We start from the raw sequence: 19,913 nt of genomic DNA on the forward strand, positions 1-19,913 counted from the left end.
TGCTCGCAGACATGGATCATTCCTCTAGTCATTCAAGTCACTTTCCCTTTCTGTAAGTCGTGGAATGTATGGGAGACGTTTTGGGGATGTCCACTACGTGTTTTTCCCCGGCGGTGCTGTTTTCACAGCGTACGCCTCTCTCTACCAAGGTTTGTCTTTGGCTGAGGAACGTTCGCTGACAGGTGGAGAGGATCTATCCTCAACGCATTCTTGCCTGTTTTTCGAAGCTTCGAGGTAGTGAAACATAGCGATGGATAAACGCGAGCGGAAAGCAAAGGAGGAACCTATAAAATCAAAAGCAACAAAACACAAGGAGAAAAAACAGACCCCTGGAAAGCTCTTTCGAAAGAAATCGTTGAAGTCCGTTGGGAATTTCGTGAATAAAATTTTTAAAAGTTTTGGGACATGGGCTCATAGTGGAGACGCAAACCAGCTGGATGTTGAGGACGATGATGGAGGATTTCGCGATGGTACACCTTGCACGCTTAGTGCCAACTCAGGAATTTTGAAAGAAGATAACGGAGACCGTTTGGTGAAGAAAAGTTCCACTCTTTCCTCCCGTCACACAGCGAAAGAGAGGCTGTCAGTGTCATTTGGGGATAAAACTCCAGGTGTCTTGGGTTTGAAGAACCACGGAAATACCTGCTTTATGAATGCGGTCGTTCAGTGTTTGAGTAACACAGACTTGCTCGCGGAATATCTCGGTTTAGAGTTGTACAAACTCGATTTAAATCAGAGGAGAATTAATGGGATGGTGAAAAGCGAAGAAGCACAGAACCTGCAAGGTGAAGTGACCGAGCAGTTGGCGTCCCTGGTTAGGGCGCTCTGGACACTGGAATACACGCCGCAGCTGTCAGTGGAATTTAAGGTATCACGCATCACTGTAACACTCCATAAAGCTACATTATACTTTCGAAATATGAGAAATAATATGATTACAGTTATGATGCTGCTGATCCATGGTTCTATGGTCTAAATGTAATAAGTCAAACGCCGTGTTAGAGTGCCAGCTGGGCTATTGTGTCGAAAAATCACGGTGAGAGACTACACGTGACAGTTCCCTGTGTGTGTGTGTGTGTGTGTGTGTGTGTGTGTGTGTATACGTCCATACTTCCTTCATTATTTTGTTAAACGTGGTAGGTCACAGCCACAGGTGGAGAGCAATTGGGCAGTGACAATAAAGTCAACAATGGTATATTATTATTTTTTTCCCCTTAACTCATTTGTTGAGCGTCCCTATCCTGGAGACCAATGAACAAACACTTCCTTCAGGGAGATTGTCCTGCATCACACAGTAACACGGGATCATCAGCAGCGTGCACCTGATTTCTGCTGTGACTTACTGAGTCAATGCACGGAGTCATAAAATCCCTGGATTTAGGCCTTGCTTTCAGAACATCAACTTGCCTCTGTCAAAACCTCAGGGACTTTGTGACTCTTTCAGTACACCTGTCTGAGCCTTAAATCTTTTGAATGCTAATTTTCCACTTATTTGAGGGAAAAGATTATCTCCAAAGATAAAGACGCTTTTAAACTACTTGACAAGTAGATAAATACAAGCAGACAGGACCTCGTTCCCAAGGCTCTACGGTGCTTAAGCAGTTGATCATCTTGTCTGCCAAAAGAAAAAAAAAACTTTCATTTGTTTTGCACTCTCAGTAAAATAACACGATGTATCAGTTTTCCTTAAGGAGTGGAGCTTCTTAAGTGCGCCAGCCTTGGGCCCTTGGTTCTGTGAATGCTAATGACAAACCCAGAACCAGTGTGTCCTGCAGACAGGTACTATAAGGTCACCTCACGTCTGGCGGGCAAGGACGGGGTGCTTAGCTGGCATATTTTACAGCAGTGCACTCTGTGAAATTCAGAAAGAGGGACCATCATGAATGAGAAGGTTCTTGTGTTTCGTTTAAACTGTTGATGTTTCATTGTAAGTGAATCTCAGTTGTGATGGTTAATGTGAGAAGAACTTCATTCCATAGTAGTGATGCTGTTGCGGAGTCATTTCTTTGACGTTTCTTCAGATACATTTAGTTTCATGTGTTCTCATCAGTAACTGCCTCTCCTAATAAAGACGGTCAAGACCCTTATGTCAAGACCCTCGCAGACTTTCTGCTAATTTCATCCAGACTGCAGTCACACGGTCAATACACAATCTGTCATTTGTCAAATCTGGTAAATAAAATATAAAAGATGGGGGTGCTGGAGAATTCCTCAACCGTTCGGGGAGAGTACGGACCTGGAATGGCAAATTCTAACTGTCTCCTTGGAGAACTAACACACCCAGCCAAGTCCTGTTCCTCAAGCAAACCAGGACTAACTTATCAAATCTTGACATTGGACTAACTTATCAAACTTTGACAGGCAAATGTGTTGTATGATTAGTTATATTATGACCAGAGAGTAACAGACTGCAAATGAGGATTGTTAAGGAGATTTAAATATTCTTAGGGTATGTTCTGGGCATTTGCCTCACAATGCAGGAGAAAAGCAAGAGAAGATTTAAGCTAAAACTCCTCGAAGAACTGATCTCAGACCAGCTCTTACTGGTGAAAAACCATAACCTTTTGTTAACTAGAAGGTGAGAAGCAGAGCTGGGCCAGAATCAGCCAAGAGAGAAGAACATGTAGCTCTATCTTTGTTCCCTCAGGCTGGTCAAGACTGCCCACTCTCTCTCTGGCACTCTCTCTCTCTCACTCTCTGAGAGAAGATAGAACAAAATCACCACACTCCCAGCCCTGCTTCCTTAAGCCTCAGAGCCAAGCTAAGTAATTTATCTCCAGGGACCTGAGTACAAGGTGGAGGAGAAAAAAAAATCCACAGTGGATTATTCTCAAGAATGCCTGTCTGGCTCTGTAAGAGGCGGAGGTGGGAGTAACAGCCACAGGCCTAGCCTGGTTTTCGAGGAAATGAAGAAGACCTAGTTCCATTCGCACCCTCCCACTTGAGACATTCAGCAGTAATTAAGGGGTCTGAAGAGGGCCTCTGCCGGGGCGGGTCTATCGAGAGTGATGGAGAGCCGCCGTCAGCGCTCTCGGGCTGGAGCTAATACGATGTATTTGGATTGATCGGCACCTGCTCAGTCAGGTTTCACTCACTTGACAAATCTGCCTTTGTGAGTGGATAGAGGACTTTCTGGTGTTGTCACTGTGATCTGTTGTAGCTGGAAGACATGGAAGTCGTAGAGTTTTGTACAGAAGGTATAGGTGATGAACTGCTTCTGATTTTCGGGCAGGAGCAGGTTCGTTGGACTCTTGTCATTCATGAAGAGACATGCTGAGAGACATGATAATTATGGTAACCTCTTCCAAACACTGAACCACGCAATGGGAAGTTTCGATTATGGTACGGGTTAAAATCTTTGCTAGATTATCTCTCAGTATGGCTGAATCTGGTATTTTTAGCTTCAAAACTTGCGCTCATGGAAGCTCTGTACAGAATGTATGGGCAGGTTCTTCTCCATGAAGGAAGCTCCATTAGATGTCGCATATCCTTGGTTGGAACAATGCGCAGTTCTTCTCCGACACCTCTCAAGTCACGTCCCAAACTACATTACGGTCGACTCTGCATCGAAGGAATCCAGCACTGTAATCTAATATGATGACTGTCATAAATTCTGGAAAGTTCTAGTCAACCTCAGTGAGATTTTTGTTGGTATTAACGCACAGACACGTGGGCCCTTGCCTGAAATCTTGTGACTAGAAGGCCACTGGTTCACGTTTGGGCCAATCTAAAACTGGCTATAAGACAAACCTGTAACACGCCGTGTCTGGACCCAGCCTGAATGAACGGCGGCTGACAGATACCGGAGAGACCGAAATGAGTCCTCTGCAGCAGACGGTTTGGGAGTCATCTAAACACAATCAAAAGCCATACAACCCCGTAATCGAAACTTCCCATTGCGTGGTTCAGTGTTTGGAGGAGGTTACCATAATTATCATGTCTCTCAGCATGTCTCTTCATGACTGGGAGACAGACAGTACAACCGCACAGCACGGACAAACATGAATGGGAAGATCCATAGAACGCACTGTGAAAAGAATGTGAGATATGAGCTACCAAAGGGAGACTGAAAACAGTTGCTGATTCAACACGGTAAACATGTTTCAAAACAAGACATTTCAAACAGCGCTTGCTCTATGCCTCGTTCCATACGCCGGAAAATGAATATAGACAAAATATGTTTCGCAAAACCTTATAGTGCGATGCTTCAATGTGACAGAGCAGCCATAATCAGAGTGTTAATTAACAGTTAAGTCGCGTCTTCAAAAATCATAATCTTTTATGAAGTTGTTTTTTTAATCAGGGAAAGTGGGTCTTTTCTGACATAATGAGACAATTAGCCAGACAGGGAAAATCAGGCAAATGCCCAGTAGTGACTCTTACCACCATCTAAACATGCATAAAACGGCCCAAAAGCAATTTACAATTACAATTTAGTTATTTGGCAGACGCTTTTTACCAAAGCGACTTACAATCAGTGCATCAGTCAGAGTCAGATTTCTAATACCTTGTGAGCAGAGATCACAATAAGACCGAGCGTAAAATTGCCCCTTCGTATTGCGCCCCTGGAATACTTTGCAAATAACACGCAACAGAGACAAGAGAGAAACCAGAAATCGCGGCTACTGAAGCAAATAAAGCAAAGTCTTACTAGGATCCTGCTCTGAAGGAGAAGCAATCTGGCTGAAAAACGATGCACACACATTGTAAGCCACAGAAAAGCTGAACAGCGTGGTTTAGATGGTTTATATACTGTAGCATTTAGTGTCTATGTTCTAAATAGGGCCAGGTTTGTGTGTGGAATAGCTAAACGGATAGTTAAACGGTAGTTTGAAGTTTGAATACCCATCGCTGTTTAAGATGGAGAAGGTGTAGAAGAGCAGGAAACTGACAGAATGGAGATCAAATATAAAAAAAAAAAAAATAATGATGTTCTGTTAAGTTACTGGATCAAACTGAAAATATGAGTATAGGGTTCCTTTAGCTCATTTCCTTTGGGACTTTTCATGTGTCTAAAATAAGCATTTTTGCATTTGCCCTGTTGTTTAAGATTATCTTTGTTGACGGTGGTGAGCCGAGGTTAACTAACACTGAAATGGCCTCTATGTTTTCAACATAGGTCATCTGTACCTTTTAACAAGCCTGGTCAATATACAGAGTGTTGGTTTAACTTTAGTGTTAATGCATTACTGAATGTATGTGCGATGACCTCATCATGCTGGCAGAACAACCAGCATTCTAGAATGTGTCAATTTTTGGAATCTTGACATTGGCTGTCTTCTTCCAGCAACTGAAGCCTTCCTCTGGCTTCACCCTTCTGCTGACTTTGAAAATGTGTATCAGAACCTCTCTTTTCATCTGTTTCACCCCCAAATTTTATTGATTTTTGTGTTTGGTTTGTCCATGCGTGTTTGCAAGAGAGAGAGAGAGAGAGAGAGAAAGAGATTGCCATGTTCATCATTCACTGAGGACATTGCTGGTCTTGATAATTTAGAAAGTAAGTTACTTCTCAGCTGTGTCTGTCTGTCATTTCTCATTTCTATGATTATGTAAATCTCATTCAGTCTTTATCATACAGCAGATTAATAACTATATGAATATACCTCAGGTATATATTCCAAGTCTCTTGGCTAAGCCTCGAACTACTGACTTCACCTTTAGCTTTATAATATCATGCTACGGAAACGTCATTTGGAGGGAATTAAATTATGGTAAGTTCATGTTAGTTCCGTCTCTCAGAGGTCAAGATTGCGCTTCACGTCTTAGAAGAAGCTATTTCTAGCATGAGCCTTTTTAAAGAGTTCATTAAAAGCACTCGTGACAGAATCAAGCTCTTCATTGACAGAGACCCGAACGTCCTCGTCTGATGTAAGACTGAATGTTTTCATAAGGCTAATGTCTAATTTTAGCATTACTGGAATTATCTGGGCCAGGCTGAAGTCTTGCTAACTGCTGATACAGTCTGAGATGTAGGCTTTAGCGTTCGGCTGCTCCCTCTCCTTTGTTGTATTGAAAGCGTGAACTTTTGGCGGCAGGGGAACCTTGACGGATGGGAGCGGGTCTGAAAATCGTTGGTTAAAATCGTGTTTGCTCTGGCATTTTGGTATGTGGCATTGTCTGACTGACTTTGTGTTCAGTGGCAGCTTGTGTGTGATGTGAATGCCTCGCTGAAAAACTAAGCTTAATGGTTTTGAGTGAGGAAACAGAGAGAGAGAAAGGAAGAGAGAGAGAGACAGAGAGAGAGATAGAGAGAGAAAGAGAGAGGAGAGGAGGAAGGGGGGGGGGAGGCAAAAACAGGGCCTTAGCTGAAGAAAGGGATGTTTACTGTGGCCAGCTTTCATCCTGTCAGGCGTAAAAATCGTGGAAAAAAGCTCTGTTTTCCTCTCTTCTGAGCTCTGAAACTATTTTTCACCTCCAGTTAATGACAGCGTCAAACCCACAGGTAGTGATTATCTCACCCTTCAATAACTGACACAAGTCCCTGAAACGATTTCAATTACAGATCGGATGTTCATCCATACGCGTGAAGATACAGTGTTAATGCGATCGGGAGAGCTCATCAACTGCCAATCGGTGCCAGGTCAAAGGTCAAATCAGGGCTGAGCGTTTGAATGATGGGTTATTGACAGATCTGGGGATTATTCAAAGAAAAAAAGGTCAAAAAGAAGAATTCGACACAGTTTCTGATACACAGTCCATAACTTACCATAATCGTATTTCTTAAAGATCTCTTACACTTTATTTGACATCGTAATTCATTTGACATCATAATTTCATATTTATATATATATATTTACTATGAGCTGTAATAAGCACCCATAACATCTTATATTATAATACATGGCATATTCATAGTGTGTTACGCTTATGTTAATGAATGGTTTGAATAGCCTATATCCAGTGTTTTTTATTTGGGCATGGTTTCCCACAGGAAATATCAAATTAAGACCTTCACCGTGTCACGTCTGTTATTATGTTTTTAAACGTTCAGTCCACTCATTCCTGACCTCCGAGTCTTACGAGCTTCCCCTCGCATCGCACCAGTTTTTCAGAAAGCTGTTTTCAAACGGGCTTGACACGGACACTGCACAGTTTGTTGTGGGCCAATCATTCTGCCTGTTATTCATAGAAGCTGTTGAAGTGGCACCACGGTCTGTGCCAAACTGGCAAATGTGAATCTCTCACTCTTGTGTCGGTTTCTCGTGGTGTTTGCCTGAGCGTACCACAGCTTCGTGGTTTTTTTTTGATCCGAGATCAGCTACTTTGATGACGACACCGAATGCCATCGACTTAACCATCTTGCTGTTTCATGTCTCACACACACACACACACACACACACGCACGCACACACACACACACACACGCAGAGCAGGATGATCACCCAAAGGTTTGCAGCACTTCAGAAAACTGTTCTGAGGTAAAGTTCGTCTGCCATAATGACAAATACGGTATCATTTTTGACAAAGCTTCCAGAACAATACAGGGTTGTTATTTTGTTTGCGTAAGTACGATCCATCTAAGTTATGTTTCGGCTAGCCAGATAGGCGCTGTCCGACCCAACTCACACACGGCCTTGACGCTGGCGTTAAGCCAATGGGAAAGAAAACAGCGTGTCAGACTTCTGTGCTTTTCTCATCTGAAATACCTGAGTTTAGTATGAACCAATTGTTCCTGTGTTAAGCTAAGCTATGGCTTAGATGGTCCATAGTGAAAAAAGAAAAAAAACGAATAAAAGCAGATCTTTGGATTCACTCCGCTGGAGAATGACAATACACGATGTACGGAGACAGCTCGATCTGAGATCTGTTTTCCTGAAAAGAAAACTCCGGAGATGGTCTTCTATTATTTTTTGTGTGTGTGTGTGTGTGTGTGTGCTCTCAGAGAAAAAAGAAAAAAAAGAGAGAGAGAAAGAAAGAAACAATTCAGCAAGTTCTGTCTTGTTTCTTTGTAATAAGCCGCCTCTGTGTTTACGGATGTGGCGTTCACCTTGAACCGAGTTGATTTGAGGGGAAAAAAAAAAAGGGGGGGGGGGGGGTGGGCGGGTGAAGAAAACACTTTGAAGACGAACCAGTGGGAGATATGCGCTCTAAGGAGGGTGTTATTAAAGAGGCCAAACTGTGCCCCTGCTTCTGTCATCCCAAAGGTTCCCCCCCTCAGCTCTGCTTACTTAGCACTGCCTCTCGGTGCGAGTAACACTGACCGTTATGAACCTCTTCTTCTCTCTCAGTTGTTTTTCTTTTCAGTTTGTCAGATCATCATTTGTTAGGATGAAGCAGCTAGGTGTGGTTCCTGTTGTTACTGTTATCATAATGAATGCCTGTGTCACTTAGAATAAACAACAGTTTTGTGTAATTCTCCTATCCCTGGGGCTCAGAAACCCAAGTAGTGCATTTTACTTTACTGTGACGGTTTTGTAGCAGGGAGCTTTTAGCCATATTTTTAAAAACCTCTAAGTCTGTCAAAAACCCACTAATACCCAGAGGGAGTCGAAAGTGGGGATTACAATCCCAGAAAGTCTGTAATTGGCTTATCGTGATAAATGGGTTGATCCCTCTGATGACTGACGCGTTCCAAGGCCAATGAAGCTCTTGTCTTTATGAAGAGGAGCTCACAGAGGCGTCCTTGGATGTGAGCCTATTGGACCAGAGCTGCCTTTTAAGAAGCACAGGTGTGCGGTGAATGCGTGTCCGGTCACGTGACCCCATAGTTGTCTCTAAATCTCTCTCAGAATCGCTCTGGTATGATCAGCAATGAGTCAACTACTTATCCAGCTTCACAGCACAATCTCATTTACATATTCCAGCTGCTCCCTTTTGCATCAGAAATCCTAACCAGCTGTCAGCAGTGTGTGTGATTTTTTTTTTCCCTGTTATATTCATACCCCAAATGGTATTTAAAAACATAAATACAAAACACACACACACACACACACACACGCATGCTAATTAATGGAAGTGGTTTATTGGTTAGACTGCAAGCTGTTGAATGAACTTGTGTTAATATGCTAAAATGGGAACGTACTTATTTCTGTGCTCAGAGAGCGGAGCAGTAAGCGTGTTTTCTGCGTCAGTTTTTTCAATAAACCTGTTTTTTTTTTTTTTCTTTTTTTTTTTCTTTTCCGTCCTCGCTGACAGAGATAAATGTCTGACCCTTTCTCATCTCTCCTCCACAGTCAGTCGTGTCCAAATACGGAGCTCAGTTTCGGGGGAATTCCCAACACGACGCACTGGAATTCCTGCTTTGGCTCCTGGACCGAATCCACGAGGACGTCAACTCCTCTTCCTCCTCCAGCAGCAGCAGCAGCAGGAGCAAAGCCTGTGCAAAGGTACGAGCTGGAAATGCAGGAGTGTGAGGGAAATTTGGTGTGTGTGTGTGTTCATTTCTGGACACTACCTTCTAAAAAAAAAAAAAAAAGAAAGAAAAAAAAGATATCAAGTCTGCATTAGAATCTTTAAGCTAATTTTTGGTGATGTTGATCAGAATAGCTTTTATAGATCTTTTTTTTCCTGATGGAAGAAGGAAAATGAAGTGAAACTAAATAGTTACTACTGTCCAAAATACATGCACATACAAAACACACACGCATGGAATATTTGCATGGAGTAGTGGATCGCGACGTTACCCATGATTCCTCTGTTCACCCCCATTACACATTTCTCACTCTCTCATTTCACCCCGGGGCGCGGTGGGTAGCACTGTTGTCTCACAGCAAGAGGGTCTCGGGCTCGATTCCCGGCCGGGTGGCCAGGGTCCTTTCTGTGTTGAATTTGCGTGTTCTCCCCGTGTCTGCGTGAGTCTCCTCTGGGAACTCCTGTTTCCTCCCACCGTCCTCCCACATGTAAGTCAGGTGAATTAGAGATACTAAATTGCCCCTAGGTGTTAGTGTGTTTGTCTGTGTACCTACCCTGCGATGGACTAGAGACCTGTCCAAGGTATTTCATCCGCCATTTCGCCCAATGACTGCTGGGATAGGCTCCAGCACCCCCTGCGACCCTCAATAGGATAATCAGCTTAGATAGTGAGTGATTTCACATCTTTGTTTCATTCGACAACAGTCCCTACTAAACATCAGAGTCTGTTATACTTTTTTTTTTTGTTGACCTTGGTCTCAAGTGATTTCATGTACGACTCGAAAAAGTCACTTGGATGCGCCCAGCGAATGAAATGTCCGTGCCGCCTTTCACGGGCAGAATTCTGTTATTATTTGTTACAAAAGCAGAGCTGGTGGACCTTGTATGTTGCAATAAACCCATGCCATTGCCTCCAAATCAGACCTGATGTACTGGCAGCGGTTGACCCCCTTAAATATTTAGACGTTAGCAGATTTCAAACTACTCGTCGTTCTTCATTTTCTGTGTAAAAGTTCATAAAATGTGAACCTGTGGGAGTTGGGGTTTGTCTTCATAATCCTGTGCGTGCATACAGATCTAACCTTGAGTTATTCATTTCTCTTTGCACCGTATTAAAGAAAAGACAATGGAAGGTGACGTCGTGCAAGCTTTCGATGAGGGAAAGAAAAAAAAGATACGACGCGTGACAATGAACGCGTTTGAGTTTCGTCGTTTCATCCTCTGTGTCTTCAGCGATCCACACGAAGATTCTGCGTGTCAAGAAAACTTTGCTTTGTTGGCCAATTACTTCTCGTTTTCAGAATTCATGTCTAATTTAGCGCAAAACATGGTCCCGCTTAGAGCAAAACTTCAAATGTGAAAACAGCTCTTATACCTGAATATGAATTTAATCGAAATCTGCTGAATCAGCGGCGGTGTTGAATGTTGTCTCACTTACTCTCATTGTGGCCTGTTCCGTCTCGTAGTTTGACAGAGAACTGGGTATGTGTGACACTGTATTTTGTTTGGTTAAATAATTTGTTATGTCAAATGGCTGGAATCAGCGTGTGGACTAGTGTCAAGCTGAGGTAACCTTTTGATACTTTCAGCTGCACTTTCTTATGTAAGAGTATCGCTGTTTTCTGTGGACCGGTGTTTTTCCTCATCCTCTCTTTCTCTGCTAGAATCCTTATCTGTTTCTTTTTTTTTTAGTTGTTTTTCTCTGTCTCTCTGTCTTTTTTGGGGGGTTTAGAAACTGATACTGTGTTTATGTTTTAGTACAGGATGTGTTGCAGTTCATGAGAGCTTTGGATTTTTGTGTGCGCGTGTGTGTGTGTGTGGTGTGTGTGCGTGTGTGTGTGCGTGTGTGTGTGTGTATGTGTGTGTGCGCGGGCGTACACCAAAGCTGTCCCTTCAGGACCTTGCCGTTTTTTTGTTTTTTTTTCTCCTTGTACCTCCAGCTACGCTCATGATTTCAGCAGGGTTTTATTGCCCCCTGGGCAGCGCTTTGATCCTTTCTATTGTGGCTTTTCTCCGACATCTTGATGCATTATTAAAAACATTCTTTTGTCTTGTGAAGCACGGCCTCCTGCTACTGCTCCGCTATCCGAGACTACACGCTGCGGGGGTGAGTCGTTTAAGAGACCTGCTAGCCCACAACAGATATATCTTATAAGTTCAGGGTTCTTAAATCTTACAAGTTCAGGGTTCAAACAGGAGTTCCTATGACTCGTTATCAACTCTGATTTCTCTTTCATACTCTACGCCGCCTCTCCCTACGCCGAGTTCCTCCCGAAAGTGCATGCAGGAATGGAGGCGCTGGAATGTTCCAGAACAAAGCTAACAGGATTACAAAAAGCACTAAACTCAGGGTGAAACCGGTCGGATCGTAGAGAGAAAATCCCAAACGTTATGAATGAAACGAGGGAAGTCAAGAGGCCCGGCCCAGCGGAGACGCGATGGGCAAGGCAAGCCTCGGAAGGAGTTCAAAGGTCACAGGTCAGAGAGGACGTCTAGATTGTGCCTAGATGTTTCCACGGAATGTTTCAGGAACCGAATGCCTGGATTTAAGATAAGCCCTGTCAACGCAAAGTTGTGTCGCCTTGACGAAAACAGTTGCCAAAATGTTGTTGCTGTCAGTCACAGTTTTACAGACTGCTTGCTGCATGTCTTTGTTAGAGTGGAAAGAATAAAATATAATAATGTGTACACGCTGTGGTCAGAGTTAGAGATAATGTAACATCAGGAAATGGGTTATTATAAATCCTTATAAAGGCATTATTTCATTTTCTTTGAAAACACAGGAGTGGAGAGAAGAGTCTGACCCGCATCAAAACCCGATTCAGACTCCTGGAACATCGTGCGGTGGAAATGTTCGAAATTTTTTTTGTCCCTTGTCAGCTGTCAGAAAAACGTAAAGGACGCTGGGTTAGAGAGCACTCTCGGTTCTTTTGAAATTCTCAAAGATGAAAACTCGTTGCAGCAAATGGAGTTGAAAACTTAGTCGCTTCTAACTCGGACAATAGAAATCGCTTCTTATGCGACACTTGACCTTACTTCATGGTTCATTTTTGATAGATGTGGTGTTAAACTGCCGCGGTCCACCCTGAAAGCGTTTATTATTAAAACAGCCACAGGAATATTATCGAGTGATGATTAACCTGCGGAGTATCCTGACTTAAAAATCAGGCTCTAAAAATTGGGACATTAAATGGTATCTTAAATCAATCTAGCCATTAAAATGTAAATATCAGTAAAACGCTCAAACATGAAAAGAGGTGAATTCTTGCAAACAAACGGTGACACACCAGGACAAGTTGTGGAGAGAGAGAGAGAGATCTGGTTCGGCGGACCGACTGCAGGTTGTTCCAAGTTTTGATGTATAGAAGAAAGATCACAAAACCCATCTGTTCCAATCCATAAGTTCTAGAGCTGGTGTGAGTGGGCCTCTGGGGAGAATTCATGGAAATCTCCCCCACTTTCGAACTCGACATTGACTCGGGAAGCTTCGGGTATCACCTCGTTGTGAATGAGCGCCTGGGAATACAAAGGTCTTTCACTTAGAATTCCTGCACATGATGTCATCCTGGAGATCAGCCAATGAACTGCTTTCCTTTGTATGAATTGCTTTCTTTTCAGAACGTTCAGAGGTCTGACACCATTCATCGGACAATGTAACCGCTCACCGTTAGCTTCTTAAACGTAAAAAAACACAGGTATTTTTTACACACTCACTGCCTTCCCAAGAGTTTTTCCACCAGGGTCCACAGTAAAGAGGTGCTGTTGAAAGCTGATAGCTTCTCCAGCATGACTGTGAGTGAGAGGAGAGTCGAAACAGATGGCTTCAAAAGGGGGGAGTCAAAAATCCATCAAAACGTCAATCACGCATCACCAAACATCTCAACGGTCCAAGTTCCCATGCAGCCCAAACAGTAGGACAGTGAGTTCAAAAAGCCTACGTCTCATTCTTTGTTTAGCTCGGCAAACATTTCCTCGGAACCTCGGCGAACTCGTGAAGGGCGGTCACAAGACGGGCGACAAACCGAACAACTGTTCGTCTGTGGAGAAATTTCTCCGTAGAATCGACACACGTCGGGTTTGAATTGAGAGGTTTGAATAGGAAAATCACAGAGGGGACGTGGTAACGCTGAGTTTAGTCAACGTCAAGGCTACGCTTTTAATAAACTCTCACATACAATACATAAATAAACGAAACCCTGACGGTCGGTGGTCCTCACGACATAATGACGAGGGACGTATCTCGTTCATGTTCTTTATTCTGCATTGGACAGTGGTTGCTCCCGTTGTAACCTGCGTTTATTTCATAAAGCATTGCTAATCAAGGACTCTGACTGGTACCTCAAGGAAAATGAGGAAAGACACTCACACAGCAGGTTGCACAGGGACTTAAACACACACGCGCGTGCACACACACACGCACGCACACGCACAGACTGCACCATGAGGTCTTTGCCTTTGGACAGGAAATCTTTTGTGACAGTTTCCTCTAATGTGTGGCCAGACCACCCCGGTGGGGCCGAGCGGAGGCTCCAGCGCTGCGGTGGACGTTACGTTTATCAGCCCAAAAAACGTTCTCCCCAAACCTGGAGCCCCGTGAAACGAGGCCTGAATCTGAATCACGGCGCTGTAACTGGCAACCGGATTTCCTCTCAATGGGCCGTCACCACCGGCATGCTGCCCCCCCCCCCACCCCCACCCCCACACACACACACACACACACACACACACACACACACACACCCGCGTGTGCTACCTCTCATTCTCCTTCCACATTAATATGGGTAAGTGCCTCAGAGGGCCTCAGGGGGTGGTGCAGCATATGACTGTCAAGTGAAACATTGCAAAAAGATATTTATCAGAGGGTTTAATTTCAGATTGTCAGGCTGAGAGGGCAGTTCTCCCACTGCTGCAATCAGATACTGTGTTTTTCAGCTGCTTCCCCTGAAGTGACTGTGGAATGTGCAGTAATTGCTTTGTTCTCTTCAATGACTTGGAAAAAAGTGGAGAGTCGTGTAAGGGTTTACTGTTCGTTCTGTGCTGTGCTGTGCTGTGCCGTGCCGGACTGTTTTGTGTTAAGTTTGTGTTGTGCTGTGATTTGCGATTTGTGTGGTGTTGTATTGCGTTGAGTCGTGTTTTGGGTCGTGGGGTCGTGTTTGGGTCATGTTGCGCTGTGCTGTGCTGTGATGGTTTGTGTTGGGTTCTGTTGTCATATTCTATGTTGCGTCGTGTCGTGTCATGTTGCGTTGTGCTAAGATGGTGGCATTGCGTTGCGTTTCATTTTGTCACGCTACGGTTCGTTATGTTATGTTATGTTTCGTTGCGTTACGTTACGTTACTTTACGTTACAGTTTTTCTGTTGTTGTCCTCTCTCCAGCAGAGCGACCGAGTTAGAACTTTGAGCTCGTGTGTTTGTGCCTCTGGAGTCAGCTGGGGTCACAATGAGAGTGTCTGTTCAGAATCTCCTCATTTGCAAGTCAGCAGTCAGCTCACGTTCCAGAGAGAAACAGAGCAAGCGAGAGAGAGAGAGAGAGAGAGAGAGAGGAAAGCATCATCCACCTTCCCGGAGTTCTGCCGCTGCTGTAACTGCTGCTGTAATTGTTTTTCAGCGGCTGTGGGTACATTTAACACGTACAGGAAAACGAGGGGGGGGGAGGGTCCCCCCTGAAACATGCCCCCACTGGAGCTGCATCACCATCTCAGACCTCAGAGCGCATTTGTTTTATCAGACACCGCAGAGTTACCCCAGCTACAGCATGGGGTGACAGGTTCACGCTTCTAAACGCACACCTACAGAGAGAGCCAGAGAAAAAAGAAGATTGAGAGAGAGTGAGAGAGAGAGAGAGAGAGAGAGAGAGAGAGAAAGTGAGAGAGAGAGAGAGAGAGAGAGAGAGAGAGAGAGCATAAGGGGGGGGGGGTAGATATGCTGAGGCCATCCATGTTTGGCATTCCCATTGGTTTGTTTACTGTGTATCACTTTGGAAACAGAACTGGCGTGAAGCCCCCCCCCCCAACCCCACCACCCCTCCTCCTCCTCCTCCTCCTCCTCCTAATGAAAGCTGGCCTTTGTGTGCCGACGGGGGATGAAAGGAACTCTTGTTTAACACGTTTAGGGGGAGTGAGAGAGGTAGGAAAGACGCTCGCTGTTCTATAGTGCGCAGCCCGTAATGGCGGCTAAATGACACGTCGCGGAAAATAAAGAGGGTTATCCACAAATTACGATAATCATCGAAATCAACTCGCCAAAACTCTCCTCCATGTGTCAGCCCTACATAGACAGATCCTTGACAAAGACTTGGCAGTTAAACAGCAGAATGAAACCGAAAGCAGCTCCTATAACGTTAGTTTCCTGTAATCTGTAGTGAGCACTAAAGGCGACCAGTTGAGGAGAGTGTCACGGAGACGTCTGGGGAAGGTTACACAGGTTAATGACGTCGGAATGATAGCACGAGAGGAAAGGAGACAATGCCTTCTGTCAGAATGGGATGATGGAGTACGGTTAGGGTTGGGGTTGACGGAGAAATGATGGCCCAAGGAGAGCCTTCGATGAGAACCGACCTGAGCCATTGGCCCGTTTAGGGGCCGGAAATGGATTTCAGACTCCACGGGGAGAATCTGGAACCAGCCAGAACCTGAAAAAAGCGAACGCGTCTCTGGCAGGGGCTGAACACGGACGGACGGACGGACGGATTAAACACGCGGAGGCTTCTCAAATGGAACAACTCTTCCTCGAAACAAAGAAAGATGAAACAGAAATGAATATAAATATTTCATCAGAAGCATCAAATTAAAATACAGTTTTTTCTCTAATAGTTTTCCGTTTCACCGGCGAGGAGTCGTTGAACGCTGGAGTCGGTTTGACAGATTATTGAGTTGTTTTTTTGTTTTTGTTTTTCAAAATCAGAATCAGTGTTTCTTTTTAGTGGTTATATAAAATCAGTCACTGTGTAGAACACATTTTAGGCACAGTAAGCATCAACCTCCTGAGAGTCAGTGAAGCGCAAAACAGTTTGTACACTGAATTTTCAAGCCATAAAAAAAAACCAAAAGAATACAGAGGCAGCTGCAAGTTGACCAAACAGACACAGTTTGACATGCGGTCTTTATGAACATCCCAATAGGGCACACAGACAGATATTGTTATTTCTTACTCCTTTGGTCAGTCTGTTATTCACTTTTTTTTTTCTTTTTTTTTTTTTTCCTGGGGTTCCTTTTTCGCATCAGGAGCCTCACAGCATAAAACGTCCCCTCCAAAACAACTCCTCAGTTCTTTTCAAATCTTCATTGTAATTTAGAACACTACGTTCCGGTCCAACTGCCCCGGGGCAGTATTGTGTTGCATACTGAGGGTAGAGTGCAAACCTATTGTGTATGAGTGGTTCCTCTTCCTCCCCTTTGATTCGGCCTGCCCTGGAGGACGTCGATGGTTTCCTGTGACCCGGAGACGCCCAGCTAGAGAATCAGCTTTCCGCATGGGTGGGCTCCAAAATGGCAGCCGTCAGTGGTGTTTTCCGTTGACCTCTGATAGCACTCATTCAATGGTACTGCTAATAGAGGCTAGGCCAAATCCCAGGCTCTGTAACTTCTACTAGGAAAACCCTAAAACAGAGAAAGATATCGATACTATGCGTGTTTGTCTGTGTGTGTGTGTGTCTGTGTGTGTGTGTGTGTGAGAGAGAGAGAGAGAGAGAGAGAGAGAGAGAAGGAGAAACAGAGAGAGAAAAAGGGGGGGGGGAACAGAGAGAAACAAGGAGAGTTAGAGAGATCTTGTGATGTTACTATCTGGTGTTCAAGGTCATTAAATGCCTGTTGCCTTCTTCACCTGGGGCTCTGTTCTTGTAAAAAAGAGAAACAAAAAACAAACGTCTAATTTATCTGAGGTCGGCTTAGGTGGCTTTCTCCAGTCAGAGATGTGATTATCGACAGCCCGTCAGGAGCACCTCGGGACGTTTCCCGCCAGCCCGAGGGTCGTTTTAGCCTGCCCTGAACGCTCAACTTGACCAGTGATACCTCTCAGAATCCATGCATCAGGCACGACTCTCACTCTCCCCGCAGTGTCGAAAACAACATCGTCACATCTCTCGGCGACCCACACAGCGACCGTCTACCTGCTTCTCCACCGATAACATTTTAGACAAGTCGCCCGGTCGAAATGGACAGTCGTCACGGTCAGAAGAGAAAAAAAACGTGGAACAGAAAGGGAGAGAATAAAAAAACAGAGAGGCCTTTGCCACAGACGCAGCTAAATGCCGCAGAATAAGTGACATGTTCGCCAGTAAGGGACAGGGTCAGTCAAAAACACTACCTAAAACACACAAAGACACACAACGTACCCAGCATGGCTAGCTGATTAGCTAGTAGTAACAGCGTGACACAATGGCCCGTAGTTTACACAGTTTGCACGTCTTACGTCCTCATGGAGGAATTATATCATAGCAATGAGTGCAACATAGCGATCATTTAAGCAATGTTACAGGAGAGGGAGTGCTGTTATACAGAATATTAGCATGGCTGTGATTCGATCGTAGGTACGACGCCGCGGGCCGAATGCCGAAGATAATCATAGCCGCGCTGACATTCAGTATAACAGCACAACCTCAAATGTGACGTGGCTTTTATACAACAGTTTTTCAAACAAAGCTGTTTATCAAGTAATGATAATTTGAGACAACAAGCGTGACAAGGGTGAAAGAAAATTTGCTGTGAGTTAAAGCTTTTGTATAGATGCGTGTTTTGGGACTTTTGTACTGTACTTGCAGTTATGTAGCCAGTGTTCAGTTTCATTGACTCAGTGTGTAGATTATTTTTGTGCTGTTTGCTTTATGGACACCAGTGATTGAACCATGGTAATCGAAAACTCTTACATACTCTTACTTACATTGTTGTGTCGCTTACGTTCAGTTTCAGTGAACGTCTGCGTGAGGAAGTTTTTTTGATATGCTTGATGCTTGAATATAAAGATAATCATTTGAACGTTTGCGCTAACTCTGTATCTCGTTCTCTTTTTAAGACGTGTAGGCTAATTGTTTGGTGCGTCTAGCCTCAGACATTTGTATGTGCTGTGACTGGTATATTCCCTGCGAGCTTTTGAGGGTTCGGCCACAGCCACAGCGTACCTTGAAAACTCAGTTTTCAGACAGGCTACTTCTTGGTCAGTCCCAAATGTTTGTATTTTGAAATCGGGATCATTTTCCTCCCAAACGAACATAGTGGCCGAATGTGTAACGGGTCTGGTACCCGTTACATCAACGAATAGGGTTAGCCTACGGAATTAGCGGCCTGGTGGCTTGCGTGGACTGGTTGGCTTGGGATGGAGTCAGATTCCAGGCCTGAATTATTGTTTCGGCCCGCCCACGCGATTACGTTTTACGTGTCTGCCGCAGAAACCTTCACGTGACCGTAAACAACGATATTGCCGCTCCAAAACACTTTTGACCAGCTACACCTCAGAAGACCTGGGACGAGCGACTACACCCTGAAGAGTTATCATCTCAAAGCCTCTTCCTTTAGAGCCGGAGGGGAACAGCGCACGTGTTCATACTGCATGGTACAGGACGCAGACCCCTGTGAGGCAATAACGCTGCACTACAGAGAAACTGTGATTCAACACCACGCTCATAGCAGAGGACAACACAATGTGTACCCACTTGCCACTTGCTTTCTGCTTTTTTTACTGTTAGTTTGTGGGGATGCAGTTTGTCTGCTGGTAGGGTGTCGACGTCTGTGAATCCAAACGCATCTGTAATGGGAGTCGTGTGTGGACGGACACACACACACACACACACACACACACACCGTCAGCACGGGCTGCCCCTAATATAATAATCCCGAACAAGTCACCGGGGCACGTATTTTGTGGGGATTAATTTTCCTCTTGGCTGTCTTCACTGCCTCTTTGAGTTAAGTGGCTTTTATGAGCTACGTATTGGCATTGCTTTCACAAATTCATATCAGTCTCTGTGTGTCAGGAGTGAGCGTTCAAAAGAAATAAAAAAAAAAAAAAAATCAGAAAACTAAAACTACCACCTAACTCGTGTTTGAGGCTCTGCCAGAAGCGTTTCTGTCTCGACAGAGGACGAGTTTCTCTTTCTTTCACCCTCCCTCCCTTTCTCTCTCTCCTCCTTTCTTTGTGTACTGGGGCCTCACGCATCTCCATAGAAACCACCACACAGCCAGGAAGCTGGATCCTCAGAGCGGTGGGAGGTGGGAGCAGAGAGCGAGAGAAAGAGAGAGAGAGAGACAGACAGAGACAGAGAGAGAGAGAGACTTTAACATTCAGACCAGGCAGTCCCACAGAATTCAGGACGAGTTCCCTGCTGTAGAACCTCTCTAATTGAGATAGCCAAGTGACTGACTTGTGAGTCAGCATAATCAAAAAAAAACAACAACAACAACAAACAAACCAAAAAAATCGTATGCCAGCTCTCTTCTCCTGATGCACTGGTTGCCATGTAACAAAAAAAAAAAACTTGGACAGCAACCTACTGCCTCTGACTCCAGACAGTGAAAACCATGCAAACTGGAAAAAATTAGGGTTTCAGACTAACATTTGCTGTCCTGACAAC

At 44.5% G+C, this 19,913-nt stretch overlaps 1 protein-coding gene across 1 annotated transcript in view; it reads left to right on the plus strand.

The window, feature by feature from the left end:
- Nucleotides 1–250: 250 nt before the first annotated feature.
- usp43b (ubiquitin specific peptidase 43b) overlaps nucleotides 251–19,913 on the plus strand; it is an 81,298-nt gene continuing 61,635 nt past the window's right edge. The window contains exons 1-2 of the mRNA XM_030793787.1: nucleotides 251–868; nucleotides 9,174–9,326. Of these exons, the coding sequence (XP_030649647.1) occupies nucleotides 251–868; nucleotides 9,174–9,326 (771 nt within the window). The remainder of the gene's footprint in view (nucleotides 869–9,173; nucleotides 9,327–19,913) is intronic.

Source organism: Chanos chanos, chromosome 16 (genome assembly GCF_902362185.1).
Source record: "Chanos chanos chromosome 16, fChaCha1.1, whole genome shotgun sequence".
In the NCBI taxonomy this organism is placed as follows: Eukaryota; Metazoa; Chordata; class Actinopteri; order Gonorynchiformes; family Chanidae; genus Chanos; species Chanos chanos.